Source organism: Terrapene carolina, unplaced genomic scaffold, assembly GCF_002925995.2.
Source record: "Terrapene carolina triunguis isolate 2854851 unplaced genomic scaffold, T_m_triunguis-2.0 Scaffold192, whole genome shotgun sequence".
In the NCBI taxonomy this organism is placed as follows: Eukaryota; Metazoa; Chordata; order Testudines; family Emydidae; genus Terrapene; species Terrapene triunguis.
In genome coordinates this window covers 20,938,106-20,957,699 of record NW_020664543.1, presented here as the reverse complement: position 1 = coordinate 20,957,699, position 19,594 = coordinate 20,938,106, and the positions used below count along the sequence as shown (strand labels likewise).

Genomic DNA, 19,594 nt, shown 5'->3' with positions numbered 1-19,594 from the left:
TAGTTTTTAAAAATTGAACAGCTCAAACCAGAGTGTTCCAAAAGGCCTGTTCATATCGAACACAAAATCAGAAGGATTAGTATACAATAGTTTGGCTCCTTCAAGTTAACTGTGTTCTACCCCCTGGTGTGGCGCTGACATGGGAGGATAAAACAACTCCATTAGGAGTCCATATTGCTTCTCTGTAGTGTTCCTCACAAGCAGATGGAGTGGCTATTTAGCCAAATGCACCGTGACTCCTGGTTTATACATGAGCATCTGGGATGTTTCCTAACGTGATGTGATGTACAATGTACTCAAATTTATCAACTGTCCCACATGCAATTAAAGATTCTGATAAATAATTCGGTGGTAAAGGCTCCACAGCTGAACTGAAAAGCAGCAAGGCGTGAGGGGTCAAGTGTTTCCGCAGGATTTATATTTAACAAACAGAAAGCTGCCTACAAAGGAATGTCTCTATTGAGCTTTTGCAGAATTATTTTCAGACAGCAGGAGTTAGTTGAAGGAACAAGCTGAATAGCTAGTAACTTCTGCAGTCTTCGTTTTAACCCAAATGAATGTGAATATAATGCTGGAGTTAATAAAAAAAAGTTGTTTTTTAATTGCTCTGAGAAACAAAATATATATGGAGGTATTAATATACAATTTCCTGCTAATATACATTTTGATCTAAGGATAATGTGCAGAATCAACATTTTTCTGTGAATGCTACAAAAGGACTCTAGTACCTTAGAATCATTTAATCAACATCTTATGCACACAGTGAATAGATAATTGAAATATAAGTACTGTCATCCATAGTCCCTTTGGGAAAGTGACACAGCAAGCATTATATCATTCCATTAGTCCACCCTTTGATGTGGGTTTTATTCTCATTAAACTGTGTTTTAGCCTCGAGGTTCTCCCCATCCCCCCCAATGACGTGGCTATGGAAAGAATTAAGGGGGGGGGGAAAGAGCCCCGCTGCTTAGAATGCATGGGCTACATTTTTACAAGTAATTGGACATGTCAAAAATATAAAGCTGCCTTTTTTATTTCTTATTTACCAAATGTAGCCAATGCCAACTTCCCCATCTTCTGAAAAACACAGGAAAGAAAAGGAACCCAGCAGGGGAAAAATGCACTTACTTGTTTTCAAATAATAATAAAAAAAGCTTGCATACAGGCAGGATAAAAGTTGCTTGAAAAGGTTGCTGTGGTGGTGTCTGCTTTGAATTGTGCTCTGTTTAAACAAGACAAAAAAACCTCCCACCGAAAAAAGTAACATTTTTATCGCTTACAAAGATCTCAGGGCCGTCCCTTTAAAATGAAGTATTTTCTAAGCAAAACACTGGAATGTTCTCCAGAGGGAAATACGCATCTGATCTTTTATAATGATTATTTCTGAAGAATTACAGATTTATGGAGTTTTTGTTTTAACTTAAATACAGTGAAACCTGCCTGAAATGACCACCCAAGGGACCAGAACAATCAGCCATTTAAGTAAAGGTTTAAGCTTTAAATGGGAACCAAAATGGTACTGAAACCTTGAGGAAATTTAAAATGCTGGTTTAAGATAGTGGATTGCTAAATCCTTAGTGCAGGTTTCAGTGTAAACCAAGGTCATAAACTTCTCTCACATACACCAATGTGATTCCATTGACCTCAGCAGAGTTACTCCTGGTTTACACTGGAGTTAGTGAGAAGAGAATCATTCTCATTACACATGAATTACAGAAGAGACAGGTTTGTAACCCATATGACATTTCTTCAGCATGTTCTTGTTTTGCTAAACTGTTAGTAGGCCTGCCACAGACAACCAAATCAGTGAAAAGCCTTACATTGATGAATTGAGCTTGATGTGTTGCTGAGCGTTACCAATCCTGGATCTCAACACAATCTTAAATAAATACAGAACATCTAACCCATTGGAGTGTTCCACCAGTTAGTGCAATCCCCAGCCTATATATTTGCAAATGTATTGCAAATGTTTGTATTTGCAGCAGCTCAGAAATGGTAACGTTTATTCTCGGATGATGTAACCCAATCAATTTAAATGGACAGACTGGTAGAACAGCAGGTCTTTTCTGTTTGATTCTCCAAAGCTGTGGGCTTACGAGCTAAACTGGTCAAAATTGACACTCGAGTCATACATGTCAAAAAGTGGAAAAGCTTTGCGTGTTAATAATTGTATCAACAGTTAATAATGGCTGTAAGAACCAAGGAGGCAAAATACAGAAAGTAGCTGTTAGTGCATTGTAAAAGTGAGGGGGTAATAAAAGTCCCAGGAAATATATTTATCAAACTAAATTAATATTTAATTAATTTCTGCAAATATCTGAGGCATTATCAGGGTTGGTTAAGTAGTGTCTTCTGCCAAATTAAGTGCCAAGAATTTGAGTTTATTAAAACACACATGAAAAAGCCACGGTCAAGAGTGCTTCCAATTAGATTTTTTGCAGAGTAGGTTCCAATTAGATTTTAAGTAATTATATTAAAGTAAGTTAATTATGACTTGTCCAACAGGTCAATTGTTCCCAGCCCTTTTGAGACAATTCTAGGACTTCAGTTGTACCATTCACCACTGGGTGCACCCTGACCTACAGAAGAATCCAGCCTGCTCCAAACCCGTGCTGTGCTCTATGGCCTGGTGCAAAGCCATGTAATTAAAGGTGGAACTGGTACGGGGGGAGTGTAATGTTCCGATCCCACAATGGAATCTGCACCCTTATCCTCAAACAGAACTCCAAGCCAAAGAGACTCAGTGCAAGTGTAATGGTAGCTGTTGCAAAAACCTGAAGTACCAGCACCGATAGGTGTACAAGGAACTAGGAACCACTGAAATAGTAAATTATTCAGAACAGAGGATTTAGTGATATTTAGAGATGAAAACCTAAATTTGTTCTCCTAGAGAAATGTGTTCCTGTATTAACTTTTTATGAGCGCTTAGCATAGCTAGTCCAACTGTATTATAGTGCATGAAAACAGCTGCTATTTAACAAAGTATATACACAAATGTGTGGTAGCAGGAAAGTCAAGATAGTCATCTTCAACCTATAATGGATCAGGATGCTTGTCTTACTAGAAGAGGGAAACTAAACTAGCATCAGTTGCTGGTGCTAGCATAAGAGATTTATTTAAACTAATCTGCAAGAAAATCAAATCCATCGTCTTAAAAAAGTATGGAATAAATCATACTGAACAGGAAACTAAGAAGAACGGCTGCTGCCATTTCACTGAAATCAAAGGTTTGTGTGTGTGGAAATTCTTCCCATCAATTACATAAACACAATTCACAGCAGGAAAAATAACAACTGTTTTTATAATGCGGAACATAAATATGCTCAATGAGTTTAACACTGCAACCAAGTATGAGGAACATTTTAAGTAGTCTGTTTCCAAACAGGACTTGAGGGGTCAGAATAGGGAGGACGACAAGTGGGCAGGCTAGGATGATGGATAGTGCTTCGTGGCATGCTGCATTCAGTTCTACTTTTGGTATTTTTGCAACAGGATGACCCAGCCTGAGCCTGAATGTCTGCACTGCAATTTTATAGCCCCATAGCCTGAGCCCCGCAAGCCCGAGTCAGCTGAAACAGGCCAATTGCAGGTCATTTATAGCAATGTAGACATACCCTTGAGGGCAAATCCACCAACTAGTTCTTGCAGAGGTCTCCTGGGAGCAGAATCAGTGCGGTTTTTCTATGCAAGGGGCTGGAGGACTCCGTTTGGGGCTTGTGAAAGATTATGCATGTGTGCCCCCTATGGCATAGGTTCCAACTCGGCAGGGGCTTCATGCATCACCACATGTTCTGTTTGGATGGCTGCAGGGTCAGGCCAGTGATCTCACAGCACAGGCATTGATGTAGCTCTGCAGGTGCTCCAGTGAGTAGGAAGGAGGATTCTTCCTCCAAAACTCACCCTCCCAGAGATCGTATCTGCACAGCTCACTCACCATCAGGGCCGGCTCCAGGGTTTTGGCCGCCCCAAGCAGCCAAAAAAACAAAACAAAACAAAACAAAACAAAAAAAACAAAAAAAAAAGCCGCGATCACGATCGCGATCTGTGGCGGCAATTCGGTGGGAGGTCCTTCGCTCCGAGCAGGAGTGAGGGACCATCCGCCGAATTGCCGCCGAACAGCTGGACGTGCCGCCCCTCTCCGAAGCGGCCGTCCCAAACACCTGCTTGGTAAGCTGGTGCCTGGAGCCGGCCCTGGTCACTATTCAAGGAAGACTGTTCTACAGAACTAGCTGGTCTATGATTTGTAACCTTCAGGACACCCCTCACCCCTAATGTACACTGTGATCAGTGTAATACGATTTTCCAATTTAGGATAAAGAAAAACCCTATTTCCAGGCATGCATAGACTGAAGAACTGAATAAAGATGGAAAACTATCTGCACTCCATAAAACAACCTTGTTGTCAAGGGCCCTCTCTTGTGAAGTGCTGAGAATTCTCACTGAAGTGTATGGGAATTGCAAGCACTCAGAACTTGGTAGACGGGGTCAGGCGTGGGCCCTATGAAATCTTAGAAGCAAAGCGGACATATAAGTAAATGGGTATAAGGTAGTGAAGCTCAGGGAGTAGGATTACTTTAAACATGCAGAGAGGGAAGGTGGAAAATGCAGAAACAGGTTCAATTAAAATCCCCCTCACCCCCGTTTTTCTTAACCTGCTCTGGCTAAAGGTGGGATGGAAACCCCATTTAGGTCACAATGAAAAATATGAGGGAAAATGAGACATTGAAGTAATAATTTCTCTAATATACTAAACAATTTTCTAAAAGTACTTTAATAAATTAGCTCATTTACAGTAAATACACAGCATACAAATGGCTTATATGGGGACTGGATGGCTCAAGAGAACGGCATTTTTAGGTATTGGTTTTATCGGTTTGATTCCTGCCCAAGTTGGCAGCAATTGAAGATGGTTTTCAGAGTTCAGTAGCCTCTCTAAAGTAAGTTGGTAATCTCAGCACAGCTCCTTAGTGGGAAGATGTCCATGTCAAAGCCACCATCCCAATTGGGAGCCACTGTTGAGAGTCCAAGGATCGCACGAGTCAGCCCGTGCAGATTTAACTACTTTCTCATCCCTAAAAGGGAATCCTTCAGATCAGAATTGAAGCACACTTTGGAAGATCACCGATCACTGCTGCCTAGCCTGTGTTAATAGTTTGCACTCAGATGCCACAGTGAGGGGTTAGTTAAAGTGACTGGAACAGAAGAGAATTAAAACGTATGCCAAATGCTTCAGTGTAAAAGCAACCAAAAAAAGTCAAAACCAGACTAAAAATGATTTAAACACATTTTAAGCATATGGGCAAGAACTCAGTGCACGCACCCAAAACTTTTGGATCCATTCCCAGAGCCAAGACACCAGCCTTTTAAAAACAATTTATCCATCTCTGTCTAGTCTGTTTTGACTAGTCTTTAGCATAACCACTTAAGAATTTTATTTAACCGGCATGGAAAGAAAAAGGTTCAAAGAACACTAGGGAATATGTGGCAAAATATAACATGGTTGGATCACTTCCACTGGATTAGTCTACTCTGCTACACCACTGAAGAAACAATCTCATACAAGGGCTGCATGCTCAAAGTCTACAGGGAATTATGTCAACATCATTCAAGGTAAGTGACACTTTAAATAACTTTAAATTAGCTGTTGACAGTCAGGTACATAGATTGATGACTGATTACACGAGGTCCCCAACATTATCATTTTGTGGTGGAAGGGAATATGGAAGAAAAAAGAAGAAAGGTAAGAAAGTTCAAAGTATGATAAATATAGTTTTGCCAATCTGTGATGCCCTCAAACAACAGAGAAGTTTATTTAAGGATGCTGGAAACTTGTAAAACAAATTGCTCTCCCTAAATCAAGAATTTTGAAAAAAGTTTTCTAATTATGCTAACTTGGGACCAGGAATATTATAGGCAATGCTAATACAGAGTGATATAAAACTCGCTGAGTATGACTGGGATGAAGAAAGGAAGCTTTCCTCTTTTTTTTCAAGTTACTGGGCTAAATACAGACCTGATGTAAGTGAGCAGTGATATACTAGAATATAGTGGGTGTGAAATTTGGCTCACTCTGTGCTTGACAGACATCTTCATTACAATATTCCCTAAAATGTGCTTTTACATAAAATTAACTAAATCTTAGGAATCTCTAATTAGCACCATCTTACAGAACTAATCAGAACAAGTTTATTGAAGCACTCCAACTATTTACAATGAGAGTGAATTTAGCCCCAGGGTTCACTTTACTATTTTGTCTCAATTTTCTTGTAATTTCATCCATCACTTTTTTCCAGTCCTCCAAAGGTGATGGATAAAACACAGAAATAAATAGGACCAACTGTTCATAGAACCCTAAGGGAAAACGTAATTTTGTTATAAATAATCCTTGGCACAAATCATGGAAATGCTATACTAAAATTGTTTGTTGAATCATTTATGAATGAGGGCTTCATTTTAAATTTGCAAATAAGGTGTAATGTTTTTTAAAAAGTTTGGAACCCAATCCTCAAGAAACAGAACAGACATGCAAACAGAAATCAGGGTTGCTTTAAGTTTCTTTTCAAACGGGAGCCCCATGGGATGCTAGATTTTTATTTGTATTTATGGAAAGCAGAAGATAACATGTTATACAATTATTTTCTTAAAAAGTCACCATCTCAGTTTTATTCTGGCTTTATGATTTACCAAATGGAAAATGGAAGTTGTACTCTATAAAGCAACCAAAGAATAATATGAGTTTTTATATGGGTAACTTTTATCAGCTCCCCCTATGAGCACTCTACAAAATTGCAATGGGCTCCATTCATAAATGAATGCATATATTATGTACAAATGAGATAATTAAAACCCTGCAAGAGGGAAAGCGGGACAAAGAGGAACTAATGAAAAGAAGAAATTCTAAATTTCTTTCAAAATTAAAAATCTGACGGTTTGTTGTTACAAATTAAGAGATAAAGTTCAATTGGATGTAACCCTTCTGCAAAACTCTATGTTACATGGCATGCACTGGTTTCAGAAGAGGGAATTCTGTTGTCTCATGAAGAATACAAGAAACATAGGATGCAAGCTGTTTCCTTTCCGAAGTATAAGGTTAAGTAAAATTCAATAGAGATTTAATTAAGTATGCTAGTTTGTTTCCTCTCTTTCTGAGAACTTAATGCACAAAACATAACAAAGGCTACCATGTAAACAGATGACTTTCTACTTGATTTACATTATAGAGTTCAGTCTGATTGCAGCCGTGAATCTTGACCCTCTGGTGCTTTAGATTCAACATGTTCAGTTTGGAGGAATTACAACATCCCTGTAACTTTTTTTTAAACTTAAGTGACTGGTACATACTTTTAACCATAACTCCATCTTAACATAGTTTTTTGTTTGTAATCAGGTACTTGTTTCAGTGGTACCTAGGGTATATTGGATGAGCAGCTCTGGAATACAATGCTTAGACACGACACAATTAGGGTTCAGCAAAGAGCAACGACAAACAATCCAGACATTACAAAATAAACATTTTCTCAACCTTAGTTCCTTCCTAAGAGAAAGATGCTTATAAACCAAGGGCCAGATTTTCAGAAGTGCTCAGCACCCAACAGCTCCTACTGAGAACATAGGGAGCGCCCTTTAAATTTACCATGTACTTAGTAGTCTGAAACTAAAATGAGAGAGGTCAAAGCAATATGCCTGGACAGCACCCTGGTAGGGACTCCAACACCCTCCCCTTTTCTCAGCAGCAGGGTGTGAAGGTTGAACTCCTCATCAGGGCATTAGTCTCTGTACCTCCCTGATGCTACCCTGTCCCGCCTTGCCGCCCCCACGCCCCATCTTCCATACTGATTTCTAGCTAGTAGACTTAGTCCTTCGGCTAGTGATGGACTAGTAATTTTACAAAGCCCCATATTAAATCATCTCAACAGATTTAGATGGATTTCCCGCTCCTTTTAACAATAGATATTGGTGGAATCACAATTTTTATTTAGCACATAAGGGAGCAACAGTTAGGATCAGCTGCTTATTTCTAAATAAAGCTCAGTAGTTTGCTTTTGTCTGAGAGATTGCATGGGCTCATCACAAAACACATGCAGATGGTAACTTTTGATTACCACATCTACAAAGGCCCTTGTGCAATAACCACTATCCAATATTTGAAAGAAGAATTCATTATCCTGACAAACTCCTCATGGGACTATTACAAACTTTCAGAGTTATCAAAACACAAAGAGTGGCATCTCTTCCTTAGTCTTTTATCTGCACGTTGAAATATTTGCTTATCTAAACAGACCAAGGGAGAAGACACATAAAAGGAACAATAGGTTCATTTCTCATTACAGGGAACAGGTGTGGTTAGCCTTACCTGATCTGTCCTCGCACCAGGGGTCTGTTTTTTGTCCTGTTCATATTCGAGTCAAAGGGAACCTCAAAGAACTGTATAAAAGAAAATGAAGGATTGAAAGGATGCCGGAGACCATACCAAGCGTAGAATGTACTGTCTGGTTTTGCAGGTGCTTTAGTCTTGATTTTTGAAGGTTCAGAATAACAATTAAAATGGCAAACTCCCTTTTACATTAGTTTTGATAGTCTACATTAATACTTTTGGCTTCCCCTTAAAAAGAAAACTACCTGGAAGACAAAAATATTTTGAATGAGTCCATAAAAGTTAATCATTTGAAGTAAAGCCCAACTTCAATTTCTGCGCTTGATAAGTTACATACACACACACGTATATAAAAGAAACAGCCCCCTCCCCTGCCCCCAGTTGTACATTATGCAAACAGTCCTTGCAAATACGGTGTTTCTGGTTTTGCAAGATGAATGCTATAAATATTTTCAAGTTCATCCAACTTCTGAGAACCCATGACCCACTCAAAAATCAATCAACTCTGGTAAATGCTACTGCAACTACATGTAGCATCTAGTGGTATGATAAATGGTAAATGAAGAAGCCATATGGAATTATTTAGTGTGACAACCCAACATGACTTTAAACACTGCCTATGTGAAAAGTAAAGAGTGCTATCATGCTCTGAACTCCAGTGGGGTTTTATTGGACAATGTTGTAAGAATTTTATTAAAGCCAAACCCAGTTTTCCATATAGCAAGACCCTGTAAAGCTATTTAGATTTCAATAAGCTAATGACATAAAACAACCAGTGTCATTTCTCAATGGTTCACCAATACACCAGTGCTTACTGGACACCAACCTCTATCTGTGGAATGAACACTCGGGGCAAGATACAAGTTATATGGGACATAAACATATGGAAAAAGTAATGATGTAATGAAATGTATGATTCTGAACAAAGCCTGAATGATTGAAAACTATTGCCTGCAGATAGATGCTCGACATTTGATGGGCTGGACTGTGCTATTTTTCAGCCAGTGTACCTATTTACCCACCTTGAGGTAAAATGAACAAACATCTTAATTTTGACAGTGCCACATTACTGGCCTGGCTACTGTGCCAAAGGCAAGCTACTATCCCCATTACAAAGTCAAGAAACTCATGTGCGATCTGTGCAGAAGGCTAGTATATGTCAAAAATGGTTCGGGCATCACAACCCCCAAACCATTTTGTGACTTTAGTTTCTCACTTTTGCAAAATTATAGATTATAATTAATAAAATCACATATATAGTCCTGTTAATTTACAAGGCATAATCATTTATGTCACAGTAGCGTCCCACAATGAGAGCCTTGTGCTAGGAGCTGTAAAAGACTATGTCTTCACTAGAAACACCGCAGCTGAGTCCGCTGTAGCGCTTCAGTGTAGACACTTACTACAGCAACGTGAGGGGTTCTCTGTTGCTGTAAAAACAACGAGGAGTCCTTGTGGCACCTTAGAAACTAACAAATTTAATTGAATTGGCTCGTTAGCACTGACCCCCGCTTGGTAAGGCAACTCCCATCTTTTCATGTGCTGTGTATTTATACTTCTCTTCTGTATTTTCTACTCCATGAATCTGATGAAGTGGGTTTTAGCCCTTGAAAGTTTATGCCCAAATAAATTTGTTAGTCTCTAAGATGCCACCAGGACTCCTCATTGTTTTTGCTGATACAGACTAACACGGCTACCACTCTGAAATCTGTTGCTGTAGTTAATCTACCTCCCCAAGAGACAGTAGCTAGGTTGATGGAAGAATTCTTCTGTTGACCTAGTGCTGTCTACACTAGGAGTTAGATCGGCTTAACTATGTCGCTCGGGGGGTGGGGGGGTGTCAATTTTTCACACCCCTGAGTGACATAGTGGGTTCAACGTAACGTTTTAGTTTAAGCCTGGCCTAAGATACTTGCCCTGTCCTAAATGGTTTACAAATGATCTGGAACATGACAAATACAAGAGATGTTGAGAAGAAGGGAAGAGGGGCTTGCTTGGAGAAAGATCTGAAGAACAGAAAATATGCTTTGAGAGACAGACTGTTCCAGGCAATAGAAAGTAACACCGTGGAAGCCACAAAGTCAAAAATGAAAGATGATGCTGAAGCAGGGAATGAAGTGAAAGGAAAGGGATGAGTACAGGAAGCAACAGGAGTATAGGGAGAAATGGAAGCAGAGAGGTATGTAGGAGCAAAATTACATGGGGCCTTATAGGTGAGAAGCAGCAGCTTGGACTTTGGCACTAGCATCTTTGGCACTAGACTAGAGGTGGAGAGGTGGAAGTCAGAAAGGAGAAGGGTACAGCAATCAAGGCAAGCGATGAGCAGATGCAAAGAAACGTTTTAGTAGTGAAGGCAGTCTATATAATACAGATCCACACACAAGAACTAAAACAATTTGTACTTATCACTTGTAGGACTTAATCTCATATTGTATGTTAAGTTCTTCTCCACTGGAAGCTTTGAAAGACTCCCATCTTGCTCGTTACATTATATATTGTAATAGCACTGGCCAGTTCCATCATGGAACAAGTTAAAGAGATTATTCCATTATAAATCCCTGTTTTATGTGGCCTCAATCCTGAAAAAATAAAATCTGGAATGAAATGTAGCACAAGTGGTCTTTGACCCTGAATGAATCTTTTCCATCACATTAAAAATAAAACCAACCCTGCAGCTGTAGAGTATTAGTATTATAGGCAGAGCTGGTAGAGACACCTATAGTTGCTTAACACTTTCCATTATAAGACCCTGTTTTAAATTGCTTATAAATTTGGCAAACTTTAAACATTCAGGCTGAAATTTTCCATGCTAGCATCTGCCTGAGGCTGAATTTTTCTAGAAAGCTACAACCATTTCCAAGAATGAGGAAAAATAAGTTTTGGGGATTTTTTTTTGCTCATGTTAAAATGTTCTACAACTGCTCAACTGAGAAGCTCTAGTGCCTCTATACTTTGAGCAAGAACTTGAAATTTGGCAAAGGGGTCGCTCTCGTGTCAGGGACATGTGTTTTGCCATGGCTGTGAAAGTCTACTAAAGTTTGGCCAAGTTACAAGCTTCTAAAGTTTGTAGTTTGCATATGCCCAGGAGAGGTTTTCCTGCCATTGCTCTGCCTGTTGCAGCTGCGGCACCAGATATCAGAACTGAGAGCAGGAACACAGTTTCTCCCATGCTTTCTATGTTCGTCCTGCTGGTGCTGCCAGTGAGGAACAGGAACAGGAGTCAAACTGACTTGCATGCAGGCAGGCTAGGAGCAGTGTTGGGAGAGCAGGAGATGGGAAGGAAGGATGAGAATCAGGCAGAGGAAGGAGACATGGACAGGAGCCAAGAGGAAGCAGGGATAGAAACAGAGGTGGACAGGGACCGAGGAGTCTACAACCAATAGATCACACTACCCCTCAAGAAACTGGAATAGGAACCAAGATTCTTGAGTCTCTACATTCCTCTGCTGTCAGCAAATAGCTATGAAATCCATTGGAAAAGTGGTTCTCTCATCTCCACTCTTATGGCTGGTCCACACAGAAATTAACAGCCTACTACTATTATGATTAACTCAAGGGGTAGATCTAACCCTGCTGACGACCTAACTGAGAGTGAACATGGTTCCACAGGATGGATTTCTGGTTTTGTCAGTTTGCTTTTTAAAAAACGTAATAAACTACATTACAAAACAAAACAACTCTGTTCAAAGAATATTAAGATTGCAAAGTCAAACACAAATGTTATGCAGAATTAAGGTTGCCTATAGAACCTTAATGTGGTCCCATTGTGCATATGCATTATGATGATGTCTTTAATTACATGATCACATCCTGTTTATTCTACAGCAGGGGTCGGCAATGTTGGCACGCGGCTCGCCAGGGTAAGCACCCTGGCGGGCCGGGCCAGTTTTATTTACCTGCTGACGCAGCAGGTTCGGCCGATCGCGGCCCCCACTGGCCGCGGTTCGCCGTCCTGGGCCAATGGGGGCGGCGAGAAGCCGCGGCCAGCACATCGCTTGCCCGCGCCGCTTCCCGCTGCCCCCATTGGCCCGGGATGGCAAACCGCGGCCAGTGGGGGCCGCGATCGGCCGAACCTGCCGCGTCAGCAGGTAAATAAAACTGGCCCGGCCCGCCAGGGTGCTTACACTGGCGAGCCGCGTGCCAACGTTGCCGACCCCTGTTCTACAGGATTCTTTACTTCCTTCAGTGCATACGATGGACCGGGCCCTGGGAACGAATCAGAGTTGTGTAGTTAATGAGTGTTATCTGTAGTACCTGTACTTCGTTGATTCCAGAAGCTGGAAGGTATGAAGTGAATGAGGCAGGTGATTGCAGGAAGAACAATGATGAACTTGTTGAAGTCAGTTGAATGCCACCCTGGATAACTAGATTCTATCCCTACTTCTGCTACACTTAAACCAAACAGATGCCACTAATTGAATGTCTCATTTTCTGGGAATCAGAGGTCTGATTTGCAGAAAACTGCTGACAGTTCACAAGTACAACTGAGGTGAATGGGAGCGGTGTTTTCAACATATAAAGTTTTATAAAAATACTGATAAGGAACTGATGTACAGTTTAACTAATGTGCTAGGTGCTTTTACCTATTGGGGTCCAGGGTGCTAGGTGCTTTTAGCGGGGTGAGCACCCGCTCCGGCCCTGGAGGGGTTGGAAAAGCCCTGCAGAGGGCTGGGGCTGGGCAAGGTAAAACCCTGGCTGATTGGGGGAAGCGGCCGCAGCTGGGCCACACTCCAATCAGGTCGCAGCTGGCCTGTATAAGAGGCTGGGAGCCAGGAGCTCAGAAGTCTCTCTCCGCATTCAGAGAGAGAAGGGCCTGGCTGCAGGAAGCTTTACCAGACACCTAGATTGGGAGCAGGGCTGGGGAAGGGCCAGAGGAACTGGGAGCTCCGGTCTAGGAAAGCCCCAGGCTGCAGGCCTGGCAAGACCTAGTAGGTGTAGGGTTGCAAGGGGCAGGGCCGGCTCTAGGCACCAGCAAACCAAGCATGTGCTTGGGGTGGCACATTTTCAAGGGCAGCATTTTTTTTTGCTTCGGGCGGCAAAAGCCTAGAGCCGGCCCTGGCAGCAGCGCGTCGTCCTGGGGCCGCTGTGGTTCGCGTTGGGGAGCAGCGCCCGCACCTTGTGGCTGGGCCGGGCAAGGCAAGTTCCTAGCGGGGGACCTCGGGGCACACGGAGTTGCCTGCAGATGCCGCAGGGCAGCTGCCCCCCCAGCGCCGCAGTTGAGGCTGGGCGAAGCGGCCCGAGCTGGCCAGGGACTGTGGCAGGGTGGCCAGAAGCAGCAGCGGGGCCATAGAGGGTGGGGCGCTGCCGTGTGGGGCCCGAGTCCCGCTCTCTGGGGCTACCCTGCACCAGCTCCTCAGCCCCCTGCCGGGGCGGTCCCCCAGCTCTGCCCTCCCGGGTCCCGGCCGGTCCTGGAGGCGGGTGCCCTGGCTGGAGGAACCCTGGACTGAGGCATAGCCCGGGAGCCCCGCTGTTTACCCCAACCCTGCCAGTGCCAGACCGGCTGGAGGCGAGGGGGGAGCAGGCGGAGTCAGCACTGGTGGGGTGAGCCCAGCGCTGGGGCGGCAGGGGGTGTGGGTGGGGTGGGGGTGAGAGCCCAGGGGTGGGGTGGGAGGGTGGCCAAAAATTGTTTTGCTTGGGGCGGCAAAAAACCTAGAGCCGGCCCTGGCAGGGGGGCAGCCCCCGGGTAGGCAGAGGCTGCAGGTCCGAACCCCTTCGCCTATGATAAGTGGCTGATACTGCAGTCTGCCCCAGTGAACGGGGGCTAGAGGGAGACTGGGCAGTAGCCAAGACTGAGGCGAAGTGGGGATAGTGGGTGGGGGTTCCCCTGGGAGGGGGAGACCCAGAAGTGTGGGGGTACTGCCAGGAAGCAGCACTCAAACTGAAAGGGGCACCGGGGTCCTGGGAGGGACACGGGGCCAGTGGCAAGGCAGATCATCAGCCTGCAGGGGGCGCTCCAGGACACTGGAAGAGCTAATTCCCATGGACGACCAGCAGGAGGCGCCACAGGGGTGAGTCTGAGCTGTGCTACAGTGCTGTACAGACAAATAGGAAACAGACTATAAGCACTCCATGTATTTTAGGCAGATTATTTAAAGCTATAATTTGTGCTTTGTGTGTTATAGTTTTATCACTTAACTGCTCTCCCCCACCAAAAAACAAAAGGCAGCAAAGAAATACAAATGTTCAGAAAAGGAAAAATGCTCCGTTTGTATTTGAAACTAATGATTGCTTCTGACAGCTCAGCATTTTGCTAATGGTTTGTTTCACAGTTACATTTCAGACACAATTACATTTAATGAAGGAAAAATATCATTTGACATCACAGTGGTAAAGCAGGAAGGCAAATTATATAATCTCAAGTCTTTTTCTTGACAACATCTTTGGCTGTGCTCAAACAGGCTTTTTCAAGAAACTTCTACAAAACTTTGCTTTATTTATAGTTGTAACTCTGAATCCATGCATTTACTCCTGATTTACACTGAGGTACTGATCAAGAGAATCTGGCCTGTAAATATTTAAAATTGGCCAAATGTATCCACTCTGCAATGGATGGAATAAAAATGGTAGCGAGGTTTTAACAGAACTGTGTCCAGAAAAACCTAATAATTATTGTAAAACAAAGGACAGTTAGACATTTGACATTTACTCTGTTAAAAGAAATGAAACACATTACACCTACTGTAATTATTATATGAAATATTTCCATATCTTTAATATAGTCGTTAACCACCTGAATGTAATGTATATTTCAAACAGGGCATCTCCTTGCTCATTTAAGTAACTAGTTAAGAACAGACTATTGTAATGCAGACATGCAAGGTGACAGAATTAAGTTGCTGTGGGACTCTTACCTCAGGACTGCCTCACTTTTTTCTTATTTAAATCACAATCTGAATATTTTATTAATGTCATTTTTGTGTGTGGATTACATATTTGATTGAAAGAAACTATATTTATTAGAAAAACCCTTTTACACATCTCACACCAGATTTTACTGAGCTAGCTGTAATTACATGTCAGCAAGATGCCATTTATCAAACTTTTCACATTATGTTCCCAGATGTTCAGCAAAATTATCTTTCCACTTGAAATTATTTCCCCCTGATATTCAAGAAAAATGAAAAAAATGTATCTGAAATATTGTTCCACAGGAATGAAGGGGGAACTCAAACATATTATCTCATTACAGGCCTGCACAGTTCTGCCCATTTTAGCAAACAGTAAATTCAGTAAGATGAATCCTGGATAAATAAATATTTTAGCAGCTCTCAAGAGGCTTTTTCCTCAGGAAGTCGGAAAGCGTCACTTCATCTGGCCAAGGCAGAATATTATCTTCCTTGCATTTTTGGCAAGTGAACCATCAAAAGGATAGCCACAGGGTTAAATCTACAGCAACTGAACACCCCAAGTGTCATAACTTGGCAATGGTTTTTGAGAGCCTAACCTAAATTTTAATCAGCACACATAAACATTTAAAACATGATGTTGAAAAAAGTCACACTAACCAGAACATTGTGGTTTATTTCTGTGTCAGAAAGATCATTTTCTTTGTATAGCTCTCATCAAGTCAACATACAATAATTATATTCAGTGTTCCTAACAAGTGTTAGATCAACCGTCATGTTATATTTGCAACCATGTGTTTCTTATCAGGTTCCCCCATTTTTGTTTGTAGAAATGTAATTTAAAGATTGTTTAAAAATTTCAACCTATATCTTGGAAGTACAAGCTTAGGTATAAGAACAGAATTTGCTTACACCACAAGTAACTCTTCCTCCAATAGTTATAGATACCTTCACTTGTTTCAGTCAACATCTTTATTATTCTTACATTTTATGCATTTGGGATTGTGGCATCATTTCTTGGAACAATACTGTCGATACTGGGTGATACTCCTTCCAGAAGCAGCTAGCAAAGCACCTAAAACTGGGCAGGGAGATGTAAGGGAAAAGATAGTATTGTCCCTCTTTGAAAACATTTTACCTCTCTTTAAAGATGAGTTTAGCCTGTACTAATCACTTTTCCCAATAATCAGCACACGCAGATTGACAGAGCCAGAAGGGTACCTGGAAGTCCCCTACTACAGGACAGGCCCAACAAAGAAAGTAACAGAACACCACTAGCCATCACCTACAGCCCCCAACTAAAACCTCTCCAGCCCATCATCAAGGATCTACAACCTATCCTGAAGGACGATTCCTCACTCTCACAGACCTTGGGAGACAGGCCAGTCCTCTCTTACAGACCGCCCCCCCAACCTGAAGCAAATACTCACCAGCAACTACACACCACACAACAAAAACACTACCCCAAGAACCAAACCCTGCAACAAACCCTGGTGCCAACTCTTTCTGCATATTTATTCAAAGGACACCATCATAGGACCTAACCACATCAGCCACACCATAAGGGGCTTGTTCATCTGCACATCTACCAATGTGATATATGCCATCATGTGCCAGCAATGCCCCCCTGCCATGTACATTGGCCAAACCGGACAGTCTCTACATGAAAGAATAAATGGACACAAATCTGACATTAAGAATTATAACATTCAAAAACCAGTAGGAGAACACTTCAGTCTTCCTGGACACTCAATAACAGACTTAAAAGTGGCAGTTCTTCAACAAAAAACCTTCAAAAACAGACTCCAACGAGAAACTGCAGAACTGGAATTAATTTGCAAACTGGACATCATCAAATTAGGCCTGAATAAAGACTGGGAGTGGATGGGTCACTACAAAAACTAATTTTTCCTCTGCTGATACTCACACCTTCTTGTCAACTGTTCGAAATGGGCCACCTTGATTACATTGAACTCATTAGCACTACAAAAGTGATTTTTCCTCCCTTCCTGTCAACTGTTGAGAATAGCCCACTTCCACCTTCATTGAATTGGCTCGTTAGCACTGACCCCCCACTTGGTAAGGTAACTCCCCATCTTTTCATATCCTGTGTATTTATACCTCTCTACTGTATTTTCCACTCCATGCATTTGATGAAGTGGGTTTTAGCCCACAAAAGCTTATGCCCAAATAAATTTGTTAGTCTCTAAGGGCTGGTCTACACCCAGCCGCTAGTTCGGCGGCTGGGGATCGAAGTTCCGGGTTCGACTTATCGCGTCTGGTCTGGACGCGATAAGTCGAACCAGGAAGTGCTCGCCGTCGACTGCGGTACTCCAGCTCAGCGAGAGGAGTACCGCGGAGTCGACGGGGAGCCTGCCTGCTGCGTGTGGACCGCATCTGAACCGCGGTAAGTTCGAACTAAGGTATGTCGAATTCAGCTACGTTATTAACGTAGCTGAATTTGCGTACCTTAGTTCGAATTGGGGGGTTAGTGTGGACCAGGCCTAAGGTGCCACAAGAACTCTTCAAAGATACAGTTGCAGGATAGCTTACAACAATGTCCCTCTCCAGCAAAGCTATTACAGTAAAAAGATTTATAATTTCTGTATGAAATTACTGCACAATCAATACAGGTGGGAAATGTTTGCATACTGGTTGGACATGGCCTCTGTAAAAGGAGCCAGGAATGTGGAACTGAACTCTTCCTGCTATGTGTTTGCAATCAAGCTTTCTGTTGAGACAATCTTGGAGAGAAAGGATGAAGGGTGATGTATCCCTGGAAATAAGTTTGTTGGGTACATTGAATGAACAAGTTAGATGATCATTAAAACTTACTGGAACACTGTGGTTTTTTTTAAACAATCTTATTCTGTATGGCCCAAGGTTCCAGTGGCTTTGCATTCAGTACATTGTAAATTCACATGGTTTTGTACCGCGTTGTATCTTTAGGTTCCAACAATCAGGGGATCTAACTGCAGTACCAGGAGCTCTCTCATTGCTGCTGTATCAACAGAGAACCTGAGTAAACACAATCAGCAGACGGGGTACTGGTCCTGGATTTCTGGCTTCTTTAAAGCAGCAACCTCCTATCGAGTTGTAGAACAATAGAAAATGGTCCATCCAATCTATATTAGGAATCCAAAGTGACTGAAAGACAAGCTCTGCATAGGTGATCTACTTATACACTCTTGCCATTTCCGGTGGCAAAGGATTAAAATATAGAATTATGACTATATACTCACATTATTCCTAATTAAAACCAAATATAAAAGTCATATTAAGAAGAAGGTCATGTTGCAGACTATGAACAAAGGACCAGCCAAACTTACACTACTGAATTTTTTCCAGTGGATCTAGTATATAATAAAGGGGGGGCACCCTGAAAAATATCAATCCATACTCCTTCACAGAACATCCCTAATCTATGACATATGATGAAAGCAACAGCAGGCTGGAATGGGCAAACGATTTTCCATGTATTGCAATATTATATATATGGCATTAGAGTAAATGTTAAATCAGGGCTGATAATCCAGTTAGACTAAAGACAGAATGTAGCCAAACCTTCTATTAAAATAAAATTTTAATTCAATCAACTTAGAGGTCCCCTGATCCTCTATGGTAAAGGATAAGAAGACTCCTGTGTCTGCGAAAATTCAGACTACCCCTTTGCACCACCACCCCCTTTTCAAAGTGCACCTCAGATGGAAGTGGCACCCCTGGATTAGCAGTTTCTAGTCATTCTCCTGCATTTTGTCTAAGCATAAGAACGCAAAAACTGGGTCAGACCAATGCTCCATCTAGCCCAGTAGGTGCCTGATGCTTCAGATGGAATGAACAGAACAGAGCAAGTAGCGAGTGATCCAAGACACGAGAAGTACATCTTTCGCTCTACTCCGCGCTGCTTAGGCCTCAACTGGAGTATTTTGTCCAGGTCTGGGCACCATATTTCAGGAAAGATGTGGACAAATTGGAGAAAGTCCAGAGAAGAGCAACAAAAATGATTAAAAGTCTAAAAAACATGACCTATGAGGGAAGATTGAAAAAAATGGGTTTGTTTCGTCTGGAAAAGAGAAGATTGAGAGGGGACATAACAGTTTTCAAGTACATAAAAGTTTGTTACTAGGTGGAAGAAGAAGAATTGTTCTTCTTAACCTCTGAGGAGAGGACAAGAAGCAATGGGTTTAAATTGCAGCAAGGGCGGTTTAGGTTGGACATTAGGAAAAACTTCCTAACTGTCAGGGTGGTTAAGCACTGGAATAAATTGCCTAGAGAGGCTGTGGAATCTCCATCATTGGAGATTTTTAAGAGCAGGTTAGAAAAACACCTGTCAGGAATGGTCTAGATCAGTGTTTCCCAAACTTGGGACGCCGCT

At 42.1% G+C, this 19,594-nt stretch overlaps 1 protein-coding gene across 1 annotated transcript in view; it reads right to left on the bottom strand.

Moving 5' to 3' along the window:
- LOC112119066 (protoheme IX farnesyltransferase, mitochondrial) overlaps positions 1–19,594 on the bottom strand; it is a 161,149-nt gene that overhangs the window by 41,794 nt on the left and 99,761 nt on the right. Inside the window, exon 5 of the mRNA XM_024217612.3 lies at positions 8,354–8,424. Coding sequence (XP_024073380.2) covers positions 8,354–8,424 — 71 coding nt within the window. The remainder of the gene's footprint in view (positions 1–8,353; positions 8,425–19,594) is intronic.